At 28.4% G+C, this 25,345-nt stretch overlaps 1 protein-coding gene and 1 pseudogene across 9 annotated transcripts; one reads left to right on the plus strand and one right to left on the minus strand.

Moving 5' to 3' along the window:
* Positions 1-14,376: 14,376 nt before the first annotated feature.
* Positions 14,377-19,284, minus strand: LOC112776596 (probable aldo-keto reductase 1; annotated as a pseudogene).
* Positions 19,285-20,177: 893 nt separating this feature from the next.
* On the plus strand, positions 20,178-22,698 carry LOC112776597 (mitochondrial carrier protein CoAc2). Of its 9 annotated transcripts, XR_011877295.1 has the most exons (6): positions 20,189-20,704; positions 20,826-20,881; positions 20,985-21,076; positions 21,252-21,457; positions 21,944-22,106; positions 22,452-22,698. XR_011877295.1 is itself a non-coding variant. In XM_025820797.3 (3 exons), exons 1-3 carry the CDS (start codon positions 20,407-20,409, stop codon positions 21,387-21,389), a joined length of 528 nt encoding a protein of 175 aa, XP_025676582.1. In that variant the 3' UTR covers positions 21,390-22,698. The 9 variants fall into 9 exon arrangements, 2 of the variants coding, with proteins under 2 accessions (XP_025676582.1, XP_072083301.1); XR_011877294.1 differs by having other exon boundaries at positions 20,178-20,704; positions 20,826-21,076; XR_003190080.3 differs by having other exon boundaries at positions 21,252-22,106.
* Positions 22,699-25,345: the final 2,647 nt, after the last annotated feature.

Here is a 25,345-nt window from a genome sequence, read left to right on the forward strand (position 1 = left end):
TTATTATGAAAAAAATAATATTTATGTATTATTAAAATTAAAATTTGTGTATTAATATTTTATTAAAAATTTTATTATTAAAAAAATTTTATTACTAATTATACTAAATATCAATTATACAAAAATATACTATAATTATACAAAAATATCGGTTCTTAAATTAGAGAACTAAAGTATTATATTATTAATTAATAATTTATTTTTTAATTTAAGAATATTATAATTAAATACATGGACTTAATTTAAAAATATTATAATTAAATCCATGACTCGAATTAAGGCTTTTTTTTGAAATAAAATAAAAAAAATTATTATTTTTTTAAACTCGATTTTCAACTTTAACTTTTTAAATATGCTTTTTTTTTTGCATTTATGACAAATTCATCATATTTTCGGTGAACTTTTATATTTTTTATAGAGTTTGCCTTATTCTCCGACGAACTTCAATATGTTTCTTCATAAATATCAAATTGGGTGAGAAAAAAATTAGAAAATTAACAATGACAACCATTGTCACTAAATACCTGTGTATTTTTAGAGACGATGATAATGGTTGTCATTAGTGCCGGCAGGGACAGATTCAGAAATGTTATTATCGAGCTAATAACACATATAATATTAAAAATTATGTAAAAAATTATATAATATAAGATGTATTACAAAAATATACCGATATAGAATATATTTTAAAGTACAAAAAAGTGTACTTTTTACTAACGAAGTGGTCGATTCTTCGTATAATAAAATTCATGGATAATAGAATTTGTCAAAATTTCAGCAATTTTTTTAATATAATTAAAAGGTAATTAGCAAGAAATTCATCTTTTATTTTGTTTCTGAGTTATTTTTCACAATATTCATAGTTGAAAAAGATCTCTTAGTTGTAACGGTTGAAACAGAGAGAATTAATACCAAATGAATAAAAAAAGATGATCATACGAAGAAAAAGAATTCACTTTATGAGATTTAAAAATTTTTATTTAATTAAAAAATATTAGTAATAATATCTTTTTCAAAATTTTTTAATATTGTTACTTACATTTTAGATATTAGGAATCATTAATATTTAAATTAGATTGGACTTTTATTTATACTAGACTCAATACTAAATAATTTTAAAAAAAAATTAAATTATACATAATAACTTATTACTATTAATTTTTTTTTAAAAAGTTGGGGGCTGAGGCCTCCACTCGCCCCTTATGTCCATTCCTGAGTGCCGGCGATATTGAAGAAGCTATACTTGTTTTTTTTCAAAGATATATCTTTTATTGCATTAAAGAACTTTATACTTGGAGTACATTATGTTAAGACAAAGGAATTTTTCAATCGAGATGTTAAATAAAATTTATCTAATGGGTAAAGGAGAGAAAGAAAACAATTAAGAGAGGAAGAAGTTCCAAAGCGCTAGTAACTGCTGTTCATAGAGAAGGTGATTTGAGAAAATGATGTCGCCAATATTGCTCCTCCAACAATATCGCCTGAGACAGAATTTCCCTAGGTTCCTGGCGTTGGTCCTCAAAGACTAAAGCATTCTGCGCCAACCAAATCTGCCATAGAAGGTAAGCCACCTGAACACTTCTGATTCTGAAATTGGGTTTGGATTTCTCAGATTCCATGAATTGACTCCACCAATCCCAAGCTTTTAGGTTAGGGTCGCGGGAAATAGTACTAGCTACTGGAGAGCTGTTCCAAATTTGAAGAACTTATGGGCAGAAGACAATGGCATGCATCGGTGTCTCCGGCGTTGATTGACAGCAGGGACAAAGGCTGTTAACTTATGGTAATTTCTCGTTCAATTTTGCTTTAACTGCAATGCCTTCATGGGCTAATCTCCAAGCAAATAATTTGACGTTTGGTGTTACTCTCATTTTCCATAAGGTTTTCCACATTTCTGAGTCTGTATATCGGGGATGGAGTGAATTCACTAGAGGGTGAAAGAATTGGTATGCTATATTATACCCAGATTTTACTGAGTACTCCCCTGAATTGTTATTGCACCATACAATCGAGTCTTTCTCTTCTGTGATAGGAATTTGTTGAATTTGCTGAGCTGTGTCTAGTGGGAAGGCTTCCATAAGGAGTTGGTAATTCCATTCTCCCTCGGCTGTGATTAGCTGTCTAACCCAGGTAAGCGATTCATCTCTGCATTCATTAACTGCAATGCGAAATGGTGGTTGGTCCCCAAACCATGGGTCTTCTCTGATTCTGACAGATTCCTGAATTGAAACTTTGCACAACTCCTTTCTCCAATATTTTCCTTCCTTCCAAAAGACTCTGCCAAGCCCAGTATGGTCGATTTCCTGGTTTGGCTTCTAGATAGGAACTGTATCTGAAGTACTTATTCTTGAAGATTTTGTAGAAAAGAGAATATGGTTTAGTCATCAGCCTCCATCCTTATTTAGCTAACATGGCTAGGTTGAATGCCATTAGGTCCTTAAACTCCATACTCCCAAAATTCTTTTCTCTAGTCATAGTGTCCCAACTGATCCATTACATCTTCATTTTATTCTGTTTCTGTCCCCACTAAAATTGCTTCATCATTCGGTGCAGTTCATCCAAGAGGGTATCTGGGAGTTTGAAATAGCTCAGAGTATAAATTGGTATAGCTGAACCACTGCTTTGATCAACACCTCCCTTCCACTAGCAGATAGAAATGATTTCTTCCAATGCGAGAGCTTCTTCACCACATTCTCTTTTATAAAAGCAAATGTTTCTTTTTTGGATCTATGTACTATGGAGGGTAGCCCCAAATATTTATCCTGCGTCCCAATATTTGGGACTTCCAAAGATGACGCTAATTCAGTTCTGATGAGTAAAGGGGTGTTTTTGCTGAAAAACACAGCAGACTTGGAGAAATTAATTTGATGTTCACTTAGTCTGCCATATAGTTGGAGAATTTGGGATAGATTAGAGCAGTTGTATTGGGTAGCTTTACAAAATAAGAGTGAATCGTCGGCAAATAGAAGATGATGAATAGTCAGACATCTACTGTTCAATCACAGTCCTTGAAAGAGGTTATTCTGTTCTCCTTTGTGGAGCAGATAGGATAGACCCCTGCGCAGAAAAGAAATAGATATGGTAGGAGGAGATCTCCTTGTCTGAGACCCCTACTTAGTTTGAAAAAATTAGTTGGTGTACCATCCACAATAACAGAATAGGATATAGTAGAGACACAAGCCTTCATCCATTTAATCCACTTTGAGCAAAAACCTAACTTCTTCATAATAAACCACACAAAACTCCATTCCACCCTATCATATGCCTTACTCATATCAACCTTTATCGCCATGTCATTTCTCCCATGGGTTTTATTCTTTAGAAAATGCATGCATTCATGAGCCATAAGAATGTTGTCACTAATGAGTCTTTCCCAAATAAAAGCACTCTGATTGTCGCTTATTAACATACTCATAAAAGGTTGAAGTCGATGAACTAGAACTTTCGAGATAATTTTGTAGAAGACTGTGCTGAGACTGATTGGTCGAATTTGATTCATAGAAGTAGCTTGAGTCACTTTAGGTATCAAACAAATTTGGGTAGGGTTAAATCCCTTTAGAATGCTGCTGCCACTAAAAAAACTTCTCATAGCCTTGCATACATCCCCTCTAATCCTACCCCAATAGAACTGATAAAATTTTGCGGTGAATCCATCGTCTCCTGGGGCGGCTTCTGCATTAATGGAAAATGTAGCCCTTTTAATTTCATCATCTGAGACTGGTTTAGTTAGACTCCTATTCAATTCAGAAGAAACTTTGACTCCAAGTTCGGTGAAAAATTGAGAGGGATCTTTTGGATTATTGCTTTCAAATAGATCAACAAAAAACCTCTGTGCCCTGTCGCCAATTGCCTCGGGTGTGGTGCACCAATTCCCCTCTTCATCCTCTAATTTCCATATCTTGTTTCTTTTGTTTCTGGACTGGTTTTTTGCATGAAAAAACTTGGTATTTTGATCTCCCCATTTTAGCCAGCTCACTCTTAATTTTTCTTTCCAGTAGCGTTCTTCACTAATGTGGGCGGCAGCTAGTTCATCTTCTAATAATAGAATCTGTTCTTTGTCTGCTGTTGTTGGGTCTGCCTTGACCACTGATAATAGTGCTTTCAGCTCGTCTATCTTCTTTTTAGACTTACTTGTTCCAGCTGATTGTCATTTAACCAGTTCATGTCTGCAGTTCTTTAATTTCTGAAATAGTTGGTACATTGATGAACCTGGAAAAGAAGTCAGTCATGCCTCAGATACAATTTTATCAACCTTTGCCATTCCACACTATCTCTCTTGAAATCTGAAGCGCCTCTTGCCCTTATGTGTTGTCTGGTTAGTGCACATCAGGAGCGGTCTGTGGTATGATCCTGTGTCTTCTAAGTTAGTAGCATTGGCCCAAGGATACTCCTCTCTTAGTTTAGGAGATAGGAGTCATCGGTCTAGTCTTTCTCGAATAGCACTATCTTGGCAACTTCGGTTTCACCAGGTAAACTTATCACCATTAAAACCTATATCTATCAATTGTCCTCTGTTGATAAAGTCTTGGAAAGATTGGATTGATTGAGCTGATTTCTCCCTTCCTCCTGTTTTTCTTGATTAGACAAAATTGCATTGAAATCACCAATTATTAAGTGTCGTTCTCCCCTATTCTCCATAAGATTTAGCAGCACCTCGTATTGGTTATTGCGAATGTGATCAGAGCTGTGTAAATGTACTGCAAAGACTTTCCAAATCAGCTGTCTTTCTTGATCCTCTATGGAAAAAAAGGATGAAAATTTTCTCAGCTTTTACCACTTCCACCTTTACACCTTCTTTCCATGCAAGCGCTAGTCCACCAGCCGTTCCATTAGGATTCACAATGAAGATTTCCTGATAACCACAATTTCTAAACTGCCTTTCAATATAAGAGGGTTGTTGTTTAGTTTCACACAAAAACAACACCTCTAGGAAATGAAAATTCTTAATCCCTTTGATGTTGTGAACTGTCAGGGGTTTCTCCAAACCCCGACAATTCCACATGAGCATCTTCATGACCCTTGGGGTGCCGCTTTTGGGATGGCACCCTGTAGTTCTTCAGAAACCTCAATTGCATAACCAATTCCTTCATGGTCTGTCTCCTTTTCTCTTTACTCAGAGCTCCTTTTTGCTCCAATAATTGGTTCAATAGAATCCCTCACCTCCGACCTTCTTGCTAGCTATTTGATTTTCTGTTTCTTCTTGCACCTTTCTGAATTTTCATCATTGGTTCCCAGTTGAAAGCCTCCTATTCCTCCTATTTTCATCTCTCTCCCAATTCCTCCTAGGATCTGGTTAGCTTCAGTACCAGATAGCAGTGGTAGGTTTTCCATGTTATGATTCTACTTTGTGGTGTTATAGGAATTGTGTATGGGTGGTGGATTTGTGTGTTCTTTTGGGGCTATGTTATTGTGAGAGAAAGGAGTATATTTTGGGTTGGATAGTGATAGTTGAGAGAAACTTTTCAATAGGCTCACTGGTGTAGGCTTACTATCTGGGTGAATTAACCTGACTTCCTTTCTTCTATGATTAGGGTAGGCATTCTCCTTAGTTTCATCAATTCTCCAGCCAAGTTGATCTGCCCTTAACTCCTTATTCCATCTTTCTTCCACTTCTTGGTTTATTTCTGAAATCTCCAAATAATTAGCACAGTTTCTAGTTTCATGTCCAATGTGTCCACAGAAGCCACAGTAAATCCCAATTTTCTCGTACTTCAGCATGATTTCAAATACAATTTTGTCAGGGCTTGATACCTTAATTGACCGTCGAAGAGTTCTGGTTACATCTAAGTTGACTCTCACTTTCATAATCCTATCCTCTTTTCCTCTCATCAAGAAGGAATCCACCTCCACTACCTCCCCCAATCTCTGCCCTATCCTCATTGCTGCTGTTCTAGTTTTGCAAAATTCTGGCATTCCCCACATTTGAATTCATACTGGAATTCTTGTATAGTCCTCTTCTTCCACCTTCATATTAGGACTTCATCGTTTTAAATGTATCATAAATTGTCTGAACAACCATGGAGACCCCCTTTTCACCTGGATAACATCAGCTTCTTTATTAAAGAAAAATTGAAAAATATTCTCTCCGTATGATTTAACTCGAAATCCCTCTGGATAATTCCAAATTGCAGTAAAAGCACCATCCATTGTACTACTACTAAATCCCTTATCCGCCATTAATCTCCCTATAATCCCTTCCCTCACATCTTTCACTTCAAGGTTCACGATCTCTTCCACTTCCACTTCTTCTCCTAGAGAATTAGGATTTTGAGTTCCACGTACCTCCCTTGCTGCCATGTAGAATTTGTATAGAAGAAGATAGAAAAGTCAAAGGAAAGAAGATCCTCACAATGATTTGTGCTTATGCCTTACTGATTGAAAAAAAATTTAAGAATCATAAAAAATCTTAGCAGAGTCACAAAACCCTACCAAAGCACAAAAAATTCTAGCAGAGCATTTTTAAAGAGTACGTACTCTCAACAAAAAATAAGTTAAGAGAGCCAAGTTTTGACTTTAAGAAGCTATACTTGTTGTCCGTGTAATCTTATATACCGTTGGAAACATGATAATAGATTAAAAATTGGAATTTTCGAAAATTTGGGTAAAGTTCGCCGGATGCGGCGAATTCTATAAAATTATAGAAGTTTGCACGGGTTAGGCGAACTCACTCTAAAAAAATCGCATTATTAAAATTAAATTTGGAATATTGGGTTTGGAGAAATAATATTTTTTTATTTCAAAAAAAATCCCTCGAATTAAGGAGTAAATATGTTAGTCTATTAAACAATTTTTAAATTTGAATTTTGAAAATGAAATAATATTTCAAAATTTTTTTTATTGTTCAAAATTTTATGATTAGTTTATTTTAGGTAGTTGTTTTGAGATTTTATTCTGTGACATATTAGCTATATATGATTTTATTGTGATATTTTTTATTATATTATTAATTAATAATTTATTTTATAATCTTAAAAGTATTATACTTATAGAAAGAATGTGTATATTAATATATGATTATAAATTTTTTTTATATATTATTAAAGTTAGAATGGGTTTAATATATAATACTTTAAATTAACTAATATATATATATATATATATATATATATATATATATATATATATATATATATATGTTATTAGAAAAAACATAATATTCTAATTTATTATTAATTACACTAAATTTAAATTATATAAATTATAATACAATCATACATTTACTTGTTATTAAATTAGAAAAAATCAAATTATCATACTATTAATTAATAATTTTTTTAATCTTTAAAGTATTATAATTAAATGTATAGACTAATTTTAAAGAATAAATATATTAATCTCTTAAACGGAATTTTTAAATTAAATTTTGATAATAAAATAATATTTTCTATATCTTCTTTGTTAGAAATTCTACTATTAGTTTATTTTAGGTAGTATTTTAAAATTTTGTTTTTTTTTGACATAATATGTATCATTTTATTTTGATACTATTTTTTCTTTATTTATGCATGAGTGTTTTGAAAGCATACAACTATTAAAAAAAAGAATATTTTTAATAATATTAAATATTTTTAAAATTTATTTTATATAAAATCCTAAATAGAATAACTTATCATTATGACTACAAATAATGAAAGAAAATATCATAAAATAATCATTGAATAGAACATGTATTAATTGAATTGTTATCATCAGGATAAAATTTATAACACATATAAGACATTAAAAGTACAATTAATATATTATTGTTGTTGTTGTTAATTTTTTATTTTATACCATTGTTTGGTATTTATATAAATTACAAAAAATATAAATTATTTTATATTAGTAAAATATATCCATGATAAATTTTTTTAAAAACATATTTTAAACATAAATAAAGGAAATAAATATTTTTCATACACTGCATACACTAATTAATTGATATAAATAATTAGAATAATTTATTTGATTTAATAAATTAAATAAAATAAATTGAAAAATATTTTTACCCGAATACCATGTTAATTTTATTATTAAGTACAATAATCTAATTTTAATATAATATAATATAATATGATAGATAGATAGATATTATAATAGAAAGATAGATATTACTAGTTTAATATGTAACTTTTTTTTTAAAAACAAGTACCAAATAAATCGAAAGAATCATAAGACTAGATTTGTAATATAATTTATAAATCCTTATTAGATTTTATAAAAGTGATGAAGGGATAAAACATATCTAATCTTTAATTTTTGGTAATATTGTAATTTTTGCATTTAGGACAAATTCACCACACTCCCGGTTAACTTCTATATTTTTATAGAATTCGCCTTAAATAGGTTTCTTCATAAATATCATATCAGATTAGGTGAAGAAAAAATATTAAAAAATTAACAATGACAACCATTATCATCATCTCTACCAGAGTACATAGGAGTACACACGAATAAGTCATATTTATTTTGAAAAATCACGACAATATTGAAGAAGTCATACTTGTTGTCTATGTAATTTTGTGTATTCTTATATACTGTTGGAGACAATGAAGATTAAAAATTAGATTTTCCAAAAATTTGGGTGAAGTTCGCCGTGGCAAATTCTATAAAATTATAGAAATTCACGCGAGTTAGGTGAACTCACTCTAAAAAAAATCGCATTCCTAAATTAAAGTTGGAATATTGAGTTTGAAAAATAATATTTTTTTTTATTTTATTTCAAAAAAAATCTCCCGAATTAAGGGGTAAATTGTAAATATGTTAGCCTATTAAACAATTTTTAAATTTGAATTTTGAAAATGAAATAATATTTCAAATTTTTTTATTGTTCAAAATTTTAGGATTAGTTTATTTAAGGTAGTTGTTTTGAGATTTTATTTTGTGATATATTAGCTATGATTTTATTTTGATATTTTTTATTATATTATTAATTAATAATTTATTTTATAATCTTAAAAGTATTATACTTATGGAAAGAAGGTGTATATTAATATATGATTATAAATTTTTTTATATATTATTAAAGTTAGAATGGGTGTAATATATAATACTTTAAATTAACTAATAATAATATATATATATATATATATATATATATGTTATTATAAAAAATATAATATTCTAATTTATTATTAATTACACTCAATTTAAATTATATAAATTAATATAGTCATAGATTTACTTGTTATTAAATTAAAACAATCAAATTATCATATTATTAATTAATAATTCTTTTTAATCTTAAAAGTATTATAATTAAATGCATAGATTCATTTTAAAGAATAAATATATTAATCTCTTAAACGGAATTTTTAAATTAAATTTTGATAATAAAATAATATTTTCTATATCTTCTTTGTTAGAAATTCCACTACTAGTTTATTTTAGGTAGTATTTTAAAATTTTGTTTTTTTGACATATTGTGTATAATTTTATTTCGATACTATTTTTCTTTATTTATGCATGAGTGTTTTGAGAGAGTATAACTATTAAAAAAAAGAATATTTTTAATAATATTAAATATTTTTAAAATTTATTTTATATAAAATCCTAAATAGAATAAATTGTCTTTATGACTATAAATAATAAAAGAAAATATGATAAAATAATCATTGAATAGAAGGTGTATTAATTGAATTGTTACAATCCGGATAAAAGTTTATAACACATATAAGACATTAAAGGTACAATTAATATATTATTGTTGTTGTTAATTTTTTATTTTATACCATTGTTTGGTATTTATATAAATTACAAAAAATATAAATTATTTTATATTAATAAAATATATTCATGATAAATTTTTTTAAAAATATATTTTAAACATAAATACATGAAAATAAATATTTTTCATACACTGCATACACTAATTAATTGATATAAATAATTAGAATAATTTATTTGATTTAATAAATTAAATTAAATAAATTAAAAAATATTTTTATCAGAATCCCACGTTAATTTTATTATTAAGTGTAATAATCTAATTTTAATATTATATAATAGAATATGATAGATAGAGAGATAAATTAATAGAAAGATAGATATTCCTAGTTCAATATGCAATTTTTTTTTTCAAACAAGTACCAAGTAAATCCAAAGAATCTTAAGACTAGATTTATAATATAATTTATAAATCCTTATTAGATTGTATAAAAGAGATGAAGGGATAAAATATATCTAATATTTAATTTTTAGTAGTATCCTAATTTTTGCATTTAGGACAAATTCACCACACTCCCGGTTAACTTCTATATTTTTATAGAATTCGCCTTAAATAGGTTTCTTCATAAATATCATATTAGATTAGGTGAAGAAAAAACATTAAAAAATTAACAATGACAACCATTATCATCGTCTCTACTAGAGTACATAGGAGTACACACGAATAAGTCATATTTATTTTGAAAAATCACGACAATATTGAAGAAGTCATACTTATTGTCTATGTAATTTTGTGTATTCTTATATACTGTTGGAGACAATGAAGATTAAAAATTAGATTTTCCAAAAATTTGGGTGAAGTTCGCCGTGGCAAATTCTATAAAATTATAAAAATTCACGCGAGTTAGGTGAACTCACTCTAAAAAAAATCGCATTCCTAAATTAAAGTTGGAATATTGAGTTTGAAAAATAATATTTTTTTTTATTTTATTTCAAAAAAAATCTCCCGAATTAAGGGGTAAATTGTAAATATGTTAGCCTATTAAACAATTTTTAAATTTGAATTTTGAAAATGAAATAATATTTCAAATTTTTTTATTGTTCAAAATTTTAGGATTAGTTTATTTAAGGTAGTTGTTTTGAGATTTTATTTTGTGATATATTAGCTATGATTTTATTTTGATATTTTTTATTATATTATTAATTAATAATTTATTTTATAATCTTAAAAGTATTATACTTATGGAAAGAAGGTGTATATTAATATATGATTATAAATTTTTTTATATATTATTAAAGTTAGAATGGGTGTAATATATAATACTTTAAATTAACTAATATATATATATATATGTTATTATAAAAAATATAATATTCTAATTTATTATTAATTACACTCAATTTAAATTATATAAATTAATATAGTCATAGATTTACTTGTTATTAAATTAAAACAATCAAATTATCATATTATTAATTAATAATTCTTTTTAATCTTAAAAGTATTATAATTAAATGCATAGATTCATTTTAAAGAATAAATATATTAATCTCTTAAACAGAATTTTTAAATTAAATTTTGATAATAAAATAATATTTTCTATATCTTTTTTGTTAGAAATTTCACTATTAATTTATTTTAGGTAGTATTTTAAAATTTTGTATTTTTGACATATTGTGTATAATTTTATTTCGATACTATTTTTTCTTTATTGATGCATGAGTGTTAGAGAGCGTATAACTATTAAAAAAAAGAATATTTTTAATAATATTAAATATTTTCAAAATTTATTTTATATAAAATCCTAAATAGAATAACTTCTTATTATGACTACAAATAATGAAAAAAAATATAATAAAATAATCATGAAATAGAACGTGTATTAATTGAATTGTTACAATTCAGATAAAATTTTATAACACATATGAGACATTAAAGGTACAATTAATATATTATTGTTGTTGTTGTAATTAGGGTTAAGTACTTTTTTCGTTCCTAAGGTCTGGAGTGAAATTCAAAATCGTCCCCGACCTTTTTTTTTTTTATTAAAATCATCCTCAACGTTACAAATCATTATAAAATCATCCTTTTTTTTCATAAATAATATTTTTTTAGACAATTTTACCCTTGAACAAAAATAAAAAACTCTCTCCACCCTCACCATTGTCTCATCATCATCATCATCATGGTTACACCATAAATCTAACCATAAAATAAATCAACAATTCAGCAACAATAACATCCACAAAATTAGCAACAACATAAATTAAAAAAATTAAAAAGAAAGAACTCATGTATATGTTCTTTAAAAATAAAAAAAAGGAAGAACGAATAAAGAAGAGAGAAAGAGAGTCGCAATGTCTTCTCTTTTCATTTTCTGTCTCTGCCATTTACTTCCCACCACCCTCAACAGTTCTCCCACCTCTATCACACCACTGTCTTAGCCTTTCTTTTTTTTACTACAACAAATTCATCACAAGTCTAATCTTAACTCTGCCTAAAATCAATAACAACAACACAGACAAAGAGAAAGTAAATAAAAAAAAATACAGAAGAAAGAAAATTAGAAAAAATAAAAAATAAAGAACAAATTGAAATCTACAGACAGCACCATGCCTTAGCAGCCAAAACCCTTCTGTTTTTTCTTCTATGGCATCCCCTTTCTGTTCATAATAGCCCCCTCCTAGATTCGTTCTCTCATTTCTCAATCCCATAACCTTTTTCTCAAAAAACGCTTTCAATAATTTGTCATTTAATTCCGCCGTGGAATTGTCTTCGACGACTATGGCATTTTTGGGCAGAATGAATACCGGATCGGCAACAACTCATCGACGTCTCCTTCCTCCACCGCGTCGTTCGCAGTGCCGCCATCATCTGTTGCGGCTCCTCCTCCGACAGCAACAATGACCGCCTATGGTTTAAGTTTTTGAAGAAGCTTTTACTGGATGAAATCTCTTTATTTTGTGATTCTTTAATTTGTGTGTAATTCAATCTTTGTTTCTGTGATAATGGTGATGGTGATTGTGATAATGGTAATAGTGATGGTGATGAGAAGAAGATGAGTGGGGTTAGTGGTGAGGGAGATTTAGAGTTTGGGACAAAGAGAGAGAGAAAGAGGTTCGATGATGATGATGAAGGGGATTAGGGATAAGTGATGAGAGAGAGAAAGAGACTGGAAGAAAGACAGAGAGAAAGAAACTCGGTTATGATGATGAAGCCTGAAGGGGGGGGGGAATTGGGGGTTAGTGGGGAAGGAAAAGGTTTTTTTAAGGGCAAAATTGTCTAAAAAATATTATTTATAGACAAAAAGTTGATTTTATAACGTTTTGTAACGTTGAGGATGATTTTAATAACAAAAAATTGTCGGGGACGATTTTGATTTTCACCTCAGACCTTAGAGACGAAAAAAATACTTAATCCTTATTATTATTATTTTATACCATTATTTGGTATTTATATAAATTACAAAAAATATAAATTATTTTATATCAGTAAAATATATTCATGATAATTTTTTTAAAAATATATTTTAGATATAAATACAAGAAAATAAATATTTTTCATACACTGCATACACTAATTAATTGATATAAATAATTAGAATAATTTATTCGATTTAATAAATTAAATAAAATAAATTAAAAAATATTTTTACTAGAATGCCATGTTTATTTTATTATTAAGTGCAAATAATCTAATTTTAATATAATATATGATTAGATAGATAGATCGATAAATTAATAGAAGGATAGATATTACTAGTTCAATATGCAACTTTTTTTTAAAGCAAGTACCAAGTAAATCCAAAGAATCCTAAGATTGGATTTATAATATAATTTATAAATCCTTATTAGATTGTATAAAAGAGATGAAGGGATAAAACACATCTAATCTTTAATTTTTGTTAGTATTGTAATTTTTGAGGAATTTATTTAATTTAATGTCAAAATTTGCGTATATAAAAAGTTGATAATTAAAAATTTTAGATAATTAATTGTTTTTATGTGATATTAATAGTTAAAAATTAAATTATTAGATGTTAATTTATCTAAATTTATCAAATAATTTAATGATTTTTAATTATTTACTTCAAATCATATAATAATTTTTATCTATAAAATTTATATAAAGATAATTGTATATAAATTTTTATTTTATTTAATATTTTTTTTCTCATGAATATCTATAAACTCATCACAATTTTTTTTTAAAAAAAATAGTTAATACTTTTTTCCTTTAATTAGGACTTATAAATTCATCGAGAAATGTTTCATAACTTATTCTATTATTCTATATATAATTACGTACTATATGTAAAAGAAATTAGAGAAAATTTTATTTCACAATTTTTTTATTACTGTGTATTTTCATAATTTTTCTTTTATCAAAACACAGAAAAAAAAGAGAGAAAAAAAAGGTATTAGTCTAAACCATAAATTTAGAGTATAATTTGAATTTCAAACATGCTAAAATTAAACTTGACTCATTTTATTTTATTTTATTTTAAAACAAAATAAATAATAATCAACGGAGTCAAGAACCAATCCATATCACTATATTCATACAGGTTTACGAGTATCCCATAGTGTATTTTTATAGAGTATGTAGCACATATGCTTCCACAGAATTGTCTTCAATTCATAAACTTGTGCACTATTGTTCAAATATAGAGGACTTCTAGTTCTTCAAACTGAGATGCTTGAATCTTTTGGTGGAGTGTTAGAAAACTTTCATGTAGCTTTTCCATGAGTTTCACTAAAGTGACGAGTACTTGCTACATCTTCAATTGGAACTGTATCGGAAATTTCTTTTAAGATTCTTTCTTCAAGTCTCACTGCTAAGGCACCAACGTTTTGATCCAGATTCTTAATCTTGGTTGTTTCTGTAAAGGTGAACACAAATTTCAGCAAATAACTAATAATATTATGTATAATATTTTTCATACATTATATATTAGGTAATGTCTAGTTTGAATTTTAAAAATTTTAACGTCTATTAAAATAATCTTTGATTTTTAGAAAGGAGCAAATTAATTCCTAAATTTATAAATTATGAATCTCGTTTGTTTTTAATCTAAGTGTCGTTAACACTGATATGGAACATTAAAATATTAGTGTAGCATCTCTAACAATAAAAAAAACATGATTAAAATTTCAGTATAATTAAATAGGTGTCATAAATTAGTTAATTAAACTTATTTTGATTAATTGATTTTATATTAGTGTAGACACTAAAATGAACTTAATTAACGAATTTGGCATACATATTTGTTAAAATCTTAATCATGTCATCTTCGATTGAAGATGCTACATTAGTATTATAATACTCCAAATCAATTATATGTTAACAGTAGTTAAATTAAAGATGAATACAATTTATAAAGTTTAAAGATCAATTGATATTTTAAAAAATCAAAAACTATTTGAATGAGTGGTTAGAATTTTCAAAAACCAAATTTGATATTACATCTTTTATAATAATATATATATACTTTTAAATGAAGAAAATTAAAAAGAGATGTATAATAATATTTTGTTATGTTACTGACTAGGAATAGGCGCAACATCATTGCCTTGTTGGAGAATCCATGCTAATGCCAGTTGGACAGGGCTGCATTGGTGCTTCTTAGCAAGGCTTTCTATTCGCTCATATATCTTCTTGTTCTTCTCCAAGTTCTGTGCTTAGTAGCGAGGATGAGTATTCTAGTAAATAAAAAAGTAACCATCTATTAGACATTCAGAATTTACTATCTTATTGATTTTTTTAATAATTATCTTGTGAAAGAATTCACTTTTTTTACTAGATATTAATTTTAACAACATTTTAAAAAAAATAAAAAATTTAATGTATATATTTTTATATTTAATTAAGTATTAAATCTGTACATAAATAAACATAATTAATTTTTATACTTATTATTTAAAAATAATATTTTTTTCTTTATAAGGATCAAATGAAAATTTAAGGATCAGATGAAATTTAATTTATTTCATAAATTTACCTACCAAAAGACTATCAGCTTGAAGGTTTTCCACGACTCCTTTGCCACCAAAAAAGTCACGACCAGGAGGACTGTATGGTACAATTTCAATACCAAGCTCTCTGAAAAAATAAATATATTAGAAAAGCTTAATCTCACATAAACACAAATATGAAATTATATACATTCAGAAACAACAAGGCCTATGTGTTTCCCCTATCTTCGTTCTTAAATTTTAACAAGTCATACAAAACCCACACATACACTACTACTATGAAATTAAGTAACTAAAATTAACCTGCAAAGAAGAATTATCTCTTCTTCAACATCACGAGTCCAAAGTGACCATTCAAGTTGTACAGTAGTAATTGGATGAACTGCATGTGCTCTTCTTATTGTATCTGAGCTAGCTTCGGATAATCCAATGTATTTAAATTTTTCTTCTTCCACCAATTTCTTAAGTTCATCCATCTATAATAATAATCCAAAAAACTATTTGTTAATAATGTACTTAGTAAGATAAGTGACTACTTTCATAAAGATGTCTTCATATAAAAATGATATTGTAAATTATTATATGAATTAACATATTTGACTAAACATATTAATAATATCATCTTCATATAAAAATGTTTTTACCACAGTAACTACCAATAGTAGGATAACATAAGTCAAAAAGTTCTCGAATGTTATCTTTTTCTATTTCATGCATGATATAAAATTTAACAAATTGTAAAAGAAAAGATATTATGCAACACAAAAATGATAAAAAATAAGTGACCACCAGTATAGAATATGTCCTATGTTCCAATTTAATTAATTTGCAAAGCTATTAATAAAAGAAGTTTTTAACTGTGTCTTTTATAGGAACTGTTGTATCCACTCTATGCTGATAATAGAGATCGATGTATTCAACTTCAAGACGTTTCAAACTAGCTTCGCAACATGAGCGTACATAGCTTGGTGTACCATTGATCTTCAAGTTTAAAGTATTAATATCTAACTTTTCAATACCAAACTTTGTAGTTATCTAAATCTTTTTTCTAGGGAGTTGCTTTAAAACCTGAAAAAAATAATACAAAAATATTATACATAAGAAAAGCTAAAGAAAATGTCAATTTTCAGTTAATAAAGATCTTGCTAATAAGAGCGATAAATAATGAATTAGAGAAAGTATAGAGAACCACGTTTTTTATGAATAACGTAAACAATAGGTAAAAAAAAAAAGAGTTAATTTTAAGTTCTATGATGGTTAAATTCCATTCACATCTCTTTGAAGTCTTACAGATACCATTTCTCTAGTTTGTAGTTCTTTTGATAGACATCACACTAGATTTTTTTGAAAAATTTGTTAATGAAGACTAGAATTAGGCAAAGAATAGAGTTTTTTTTCATTAGATTCAGAAAAAATGTGTATTGCACATGATAATTTTTTTTGGTAGATTTTTTATTAAAAAATAATTTTTATTCTTCATAAATATTAGTTAATATATATTATAGAAACTGTTAGTCCGCTGACTTGTCAAATTTTTATGGATGTATCTTCCACATCACATACATGTGTTCTAAATTTTAATGCTTCTCTTTTCCTTTTTCTTTTACTTTTGCTTTGTTCAATTAAAATGGCAAAAATATCCTCTATAACAAAGCCAAAATCCAAAGAGAGGTTCGTTATTGTATATTGTTCTCTTTTATTGAAGAGTTAAAGATATAACTTTGGATAGCTTATTTTAATTAAAAGAGGCAGTATAAATTCCATTTGCAATTAATACAATAATAATCTCAATGATGCTAAATGTAAGAGACTATAATAATCTCAATGATGCTAAATGCATAATTTTTTATTTTAAAAGAATTCAACTTTTATATCCATAAAAATTGTACTTGGTAAGAGTATCCCAAATAAGAATAGTTTTTATGCAGAAGTAGTAATTCCTTCGTACCTTTCCGACCAAAATTTCATTAGCACTAGAATGAGACTCGTGCACTGCACAAAACGGTAAATTAATGATAGTATATAATAAATATTAAAAATTGTTATATTTTGTAGAAATAAATTAAATATGTATAAATTAAAGTTAAATTTAAAAGGTGTTTTATTTAAAATAATTTATAGTACAAAAGATTTGGATGTTAGAAGTTGTACAAAGTGACATTTTTATTTGGTGGTTTGATTTTTATATTTATTTTAGTTGATGGACTTAGTCTTTTCTTATATAGCGCCCGTCTTCCTTTTTCTTTATTGGTTGTTGTTAGAGTTGTTACTTTCTTCTTTCTGTCGTAGATTCTTGTGAAGGCATGTTCTTTATGAATTGTTGAGTTGAATGCACTTTCTATTGTGTTGTTTGTTCCATCTTTGCATTAATGTTCTTCTTTCGAAGATATGTCTTGAATTTGTATGGTTTTCTTTCTTCTTAATCTCTTAATGGAGTGGTACTTCAATGCCATTACTTTTCTAGAGTGTCATTAGATTTGAAGCAATTGTGCCCAATAAATTTTTTGCTTCGCTATCAAATAGTACAAAAGTTATTGTAGCACTTTAATCTGAAACCTTTAATTGAATTCTAAATCTAAAATAAGTATTAGATTAGTAACTAATAATTTGATAGATAGAATTATGAAAAGTATATATATAGAGTTACCTTATTGTTGGATATTGTGGTGTTTGATTACATGTGCCACAAATGTAGTTGTTTTTTTATATGCTTTTTTCGGACACTTTTCACATTCAACATAGTTTCATACAAATTTGTCATCAATTTCGTTTATAGTTGCTAAAATTGTGAAGATCTTTTCCTATTCTAATATTCAATTTATGTATTCATTAGGTATACGGTATTTAAGTAAGTATGAATGTATGATGCATGTTGTGAGTTTTTTTTTGTCATACCTGATCATCAGATTCTCGTTGCATGGCTATTAGATCTTGGATAGTTATTCGATTTCTAATCATTTTTCCTTGAAAGAATGATGCTCCATTGAATAAGTTTGAGATGTCTAATTCAGAAATAAATTTTTTGTGTTAAATTTGATGTTATTTGAAAGAATAGTGGTAAGAGACTTATATAAGTAGTTCAAATAGTACGGAATTTGAATACTTGTAACGTAAAATTTATTATAATTAATAATATTATTATGACATTTGTAATATGAATATTTATTACATTTAGTAAGTTATTTATAAAAATTAATAAATTAATTGTTGGGATTATAATTGTTTATAACGGTAAGATATAATAAATATAGGAATATGGATTTAATGTATTTGTACGTTACAAATTTATTGTATTGTATTTTTTTAGTTTTTTTTGTATATTTTATTTTTTGTTGATTTGGAAATAATAGTTGATTTGGCAAGATTTGAGTGGTTGATTCTAACATTTTGCCAAGTAAGCAATGTTGCTGACATGGCATTAGTAGAAGAAGAGAAATAGCTTCAAAGTAATATGGGTAAACTTATGTATCTACTTTTATATATTAAGAATAGATTGAGTCCATAAATATCAGAAGTATCAAAGAAGGTGATTCCTTTATTAAAAGCATGCTTAATAATAGAAATGCCTTCCTCTTCAGAAATACCAGCAGCGTAGGCTCCAGTAAGGTTCATACATCCAAATTCCATCTTCGAAACCTTAATAACAGAAAATAATTGAATCATAAATTAATACATACATAAATGTTTCATAATATTCAAGTTAAAATATTTAAAATGACAAAACTACATTGGACCAACGGTTATTACATTTTTTTAAAAAATTAGAAGTGAGTCTCAAATTTATAATTTTTAGGTGAATATGAGAAAAATATGCCATTTAAATTATAGCTCATTGGCTATTTTACATTTCCTTAACTACAAGCGATCAAGTACTTTAATTGCAAATCCTTATAATTTATATTAATGTGTCCTTAGATACATAATTCTTGATTCATACAAATACACAATTATTATGACTAGTGTATCAATAAGTACTATTGTATCTATTGAATTAAATAATAATCTTTCATAAATTATATACAATGAAAAATATATTTTAGAATAAAAAAACAAAAAATTTTAATATTCCTATATATATATAACATAAATATAGATTAGAAGTTTTACTTTGAAGATATATTTTGAATATACAATCATAATAGGTGTATATAAAAATTAAATACTAAAATTAATTATTAGTATAAAATATACATTAAAAATAAGTTATACAATATATATATTTATATACAAATATGTATTGACTAATTTTAATGTATGCATAACATTTTTATTTTACGAGTAGCCGCGGTAGATTGATAGATGATTCTTACACTACAAAAATAATTAATTTTAGCGACAAATTTTTAACGGCAATAATATAATGGCCACTATTTGTTTATTTAAGTTATGTTTTTTGTGGCCATTATATATTTGTCATTAATACTATATATTATAATGGCAATTATCTTTATTGCCACTAAAATATAAGAAAATTACTTTTAATAAAAAAATTTTAGTGGCATAGTACTATGGCTGGTATTTTTTTATTAAAATATTTTTTATAAAAATTTACAATTAAGATAATTGTGAAACAGAAAGACAAGACCCACCCCACCCCCTTTCTCTCACTCTCTCTGAGAAACCCAACCCTAAATCCAGCCACCATTACCATCCTTCATCGCCACCGTTTCCTGTAATGGAAAGATCCGCCACCGGTCACCATCCTCCACCGAGCTCCTCGACGGCCATACTGCCACCTCGCCATCGTCTTCCTCCGTGGAGCTGCCAGAACTCAGATTCGGAAGAATGCTGTTGCGATTGACGCACGAGTTGCCCTCCGACAAGACTTACCAGCTCCGCCGAGCGCTGATGATGGTGGCGGTTCCTTTGGTACTCATCACGATTGTGCTTTACGTGTTGCCTTCCATTTCCTCCAACGAGTCCATCGAAGACTACACCCTCACGCACCGCAGGATTTCACCCGATAACAGAGCCTCTAGCTTCTACGCCGTCTTCTTCGATGTTGGCAGCCACATTCACATTCCACGTCGATCGCAATCTCGACCTTATTCACATTGGCAAAGATCTCGAGCTATTCATTCAGGTTGGTGATATCCTACCGATTTTCATTTTGCTTCAATAGTTAATACTTAATAGTGAGATTTGCATTATATAAGCAATAAGATATTAAACTTACAATTTGTGTTACACTCATTATTTTTTAGAATAGAGTTCAAAGCTCTTTGTTCATTGGAGATTGATGAGATTGTAAGAAATTTAAGTAAGTATAGAGATAGCAGTTAAAACTCAGATTCCTATAATCAGTTCAAAGCTCTTTGTTCATTCTGGCTAGGTTCAAACTCTGCTGGCATCTGATAATGCAGAACTGAAGGGGATCATGAAATCACTTGTTGTGATTGCTCGAAATCAGGGCTGGAAGCAGCTGTTCTCAGGGCTCAGCATCAATTACATAAAGGTGGGATGGGAAAACTAATTGCATATTTGAGCAACTAAAACTTTACAACATGTTTGGTTTCCATTTTAATTTTAACTATTTCCTTTTTAGGATTTGTGAACAAAAATGCAAAAAGCAATAAGCAGTTAGATTCCTTCTAGTTGATGTTTTTTTTTTTTTTTTTTTTGCAATTCAGGTTGTTTCATCAGTGGCAATTGGGTTTACTGTTTATGATACCATGAAATCATACCTGAGAGTTCCATCAAGAGATGATGCTGCAGTTGAAGTGGTAACCAATAACAGAATCAGCCAACCATCATCGCAGACACAGTAACAGCAACAGATGATGCTACCTTTCAGAATTTTGCCTCTCTAACTCTTCAATTCATAGGCTTCAAAAAGGTTTCTTGGCCTCATCCTATTCACATTTTTTAGCACCACATGCCGTTCTTTCAAGTTGTACATTGTGAGATGGAGATTATGTTCCATCATAAACAGGATACAGCATGCATTTCTCTACAGATTGCAAGGGAATGAATGATCCCTTCTGGCAGTTCTAAAAAGCTGCTGTTGATTTTTCTTTCTTGTTGGTACTTGGTTCCATCTAAATTTAATGCATATTGTGGCAAGAAACAATGTTCATTCAAGATAAGTTGATATAATGGATCAAATTTCAAATGTTTCGTATGTGACATTTGTCTTTGCCTTTCTACATTGATATGACTGGAATTAAAAGAAAATTGAATTTTGAAACCTGAGATTGATAAAGCAGCTATGATCATTGCAGAAGAGGATGCTCAATAGACTGCAAACACTATTTGGTTGGAACATACATTTTATATTGCCATAAAATAACATTTTATATTGATTAGGTCACTTTTTGTTTAGGCAAAACAGAGGATGTATGGACTGACAAAGTGGTTGAGTCAGCTACAAAGGTAGTTGGTTCCTTCTTGTGTGAGAATGGAAGCTTGTCATCCACTTGTGGCATGTCAAATGACACCAAGTGAAAATTAATCAAAGGGACCTCTGGACTCAATACATATGCAAGGTCTGTTATGCTTTTTGGAATCCAGCTAGCAATTTTTAATTTTAATTTCTTGAAAACTGCATTGTTTGTTTGCTTACTTTTTATATTTCGGTTCTACGTTGATTTTGTATTCTTGGTGTATACCACAAATTTCAAACATTTACTTACAGAAAAGATTTTTGGGGAAACAGTTGGTTTTAAACTATTAAGCTACCAGAAAATCCATGTTCGGATGCCAAAAGTATCGCAGTATAAGTTAAACATGTAACTAGTGACGTGCGAAGCACTAGCAAATGCTGCTTGCAATATCGAATTTTTGTGGTTCATTAAAATTTGCTTCTTGATGATGTACTTGCTTTTTGGCAGGCCTGTGGAGACAGGGTGCTAAGAGAATTACATGAATGGGAACAACACAAAAAGGGTTATGGCCACGGGAAATGTATTTCTAGTCTCAAGAGCAAGGCACAAAATCTTGGTACCTTGGACAAAATGTTTAATTACTATGAATGCAAATAGTTTTATGTATTGTACTTTGCAACCTGCTCCAGTTTTGAAACATATTCATAGTAATATTACCACTGAATGACTAATAGCATTTCAGTATGTTTCTTTTTGTTTCATTTGTCAAGACCATCGCAAAAATCTAAAGAAAATACACACGACTCATTGATTTTGTTCATAATCACCTACGAATGAGATATTGAGATTTGTGGTTCTTGTTTACTTTATCCTTTCATTGTTTTCATAAACAAAATGATAAGCAGCACGTGCATGTTCGAAACATTGACTATTGAGGGTACCACTGTACCAGTCTTTCAGTACCTTGTCTTGTGAACTCAAATTATTATGAACAATGCACTTATTCTCCTTATACATAACAATAATAATTGTTGGAAAAAATTATTGAGATTCTAAAAAAAAAAGATAGTTCCTGACTTCTAAGAAAATGAGTATAATATAACTAAACAAAGTTTTAAGATTTTAGCGGCAATAGTAATGGGCAGTAAAAGTGAATAACATTACAATTTTAAAATTATTTTTAGTGGTCATATAAATTGCCGGTAAAATAGTTTTTGGCGGCAATAGTAATGGCCGCTAAAAATGAATAACATTGCAATTTTAGAATTACCTTTGGTGACCATATAAATTGCCAAAAAAATGGCCGCTAAAAATTATATACTTTTTGCGGCCATTAAAAAAGTCTTTACCGGCAAATGTTATAATTGCCGCTAAAACCTTTTAGCGGCAAAGCATAAGACGGCTAATGTCTATTTGCCGGTAAATTTAGCGGCTATTTTTATTGCCGTTAAAAGCAAAATAAATGGCCGCTAAAAGTTATTTTTCTTGTAGTTTTATCTTTTAAACTAAATATTCGAGTTGACTTAGAATAGAGAGTTTAATACCTCAAGGGCTTGGTTACCAAGTTTCACACGAGGAATATGGATGCTCTGAACTTCGGCCATTGTTCTGCCTCTACGTTACACAAAATAGAATCCAAATGGAGCCTTGACGATTATGTTTGAAATATGAGCTTGTATGTATATATGTATGTATTAATATGCTTGTTAATTCGGGATGTTTGCACTTTGAAGATATCTATCTATATATATAGGCGTTTAATTGCTTTAATTTATTATATCTGGTCTTTGTGATGACTTTGTTAACCACACTCGGTGTGTCACTATTATCGTTGATTTCATCACTGAGTATGTCACCACGAACTAAAAAAAGAAGTAACACATTGCTATTGTACGTGGTAGTTGATTAATGATTATTATGTTTGTGCTCTACATCTCTCTCTCTTTCTCTCTCTCTCATGTTTTTCTTTTTCTTTTTTAAGAATAATCAATTAATATATAATACCTAGTGGAGAAAATATAATCATGAAAGGTTAAGAATATATACTAACCAACACAAGATGTTAGCACTAGGGGGCACTGGAAACACACGGTGGGTTTTGATTTTGACGGTCCTAATAAAATATTTAGAGTATTAAATAGTCTTAGTAATTAAATATATTTTAAAAATATTTTAACAATTGTGAAATAATAATTTTCTTAATTTTATTTATTAATTAATTTTTATATATTATTTAATTTTAAAATTATTTTATATTTTATGAATTATTATTTTATTATTTATCATTTATCTTATCTTTATAACTTTATATGCATTAAAAATTTGATGTTCCATCAATGTCTATCTTTAATCTTTTTTTTAATTTTATTTTGAATTTAAAATTCTAATTTTATATTTTTCAATCCTAATATTAATAATTTCATAATTTATCATCAATGTATTTTTTAATTGTCTAGTTCTATCATTGTGATTGTTTATGATTCACTCTGATTATCGATTTGTTACAGTGATCCTGATCATTGTTTATTAATTGATTAATTGCCACTACAAGAAATATTAATTTTAGCGACTAACTTTTAGCGGCAATAGCTTAATGGCTGCTATTTGTTTTATTTAAGTTGTGTTTTTATGGCAATTATATATTTACCACTAATACTATATATTATAATGGCAACTATTATTATTGTCACTAAAAAATACATAAAAAATACTTTTAGTTAAAAATTTTTAGTGGTCATAGTGTTATGGCTACTAGTATTCTTACTAAAACATTTTTTTCATAACAATGGCCAATTAACAAACAGAAGGAGAAATTGTGTGAAACATAGATAGAAGAGAGAGCTCACCGCCGAAACTCTAAGCTCGTCGCCATCGGCATTGCCGCTGCAGTTCCAAAGGCTTCTGGAATCGAGCAAAGGCTCTTCTCTTTCGCCTCTGAGATCGAGAGAAAGCGCCTTTTTCGTCAACACATCTCCTCCGTGAACGACTCCTTAGACTTCATTTCCATCCGATCCGCCTTAGATCCGCATCGCTGTCATCGTTTGTTCATCTCAGATCTATGTTGCCAAGGTCTTTCAGCCACCGTTGTTGCTCTTGTCGCAACACCACACTTTCGCCACTAGCACCGCCTCTGTTCTTGCATGTAAACACACATGATCGTCGCCGTGGTAGGTCTTCATTTATTTTTTCAATTCTGGTTTGAATACTCAGAAGCATGTGATTCTCTCTGTTATTATTTTTGCTCTGTTTGCTTACTTGATCTTATTCAATTTGGCAGATCAAAGCTAAAATCGAAGTGTTTAAGTGTTTCAGATCTTAATTTTTTTGTTTGCTTCGTCTTCTCCGTTCTTGCTTGCTTGCTCCGTTTATACTTGGATTTTGGTTTAAATGTTTGAAATGCT

The sequence above is a fragment of the Arachis hypogaea genome, chromosome 19 (assembly GCF_003086295.3).
Source record: "Arachis hypogaea cultivar Tifrunner chromosome 19, arahy.Tifrunner.gnm2.J5K5, whole genome shotgun sequence".
In the NCBI taxonomy this organism is placed as follows: Eukaryota; Viridiplantae; Streptophyta; class Magnoliopsida; order Fabales; family Fabaceae; genus Arachis; species Arachis hypogaea.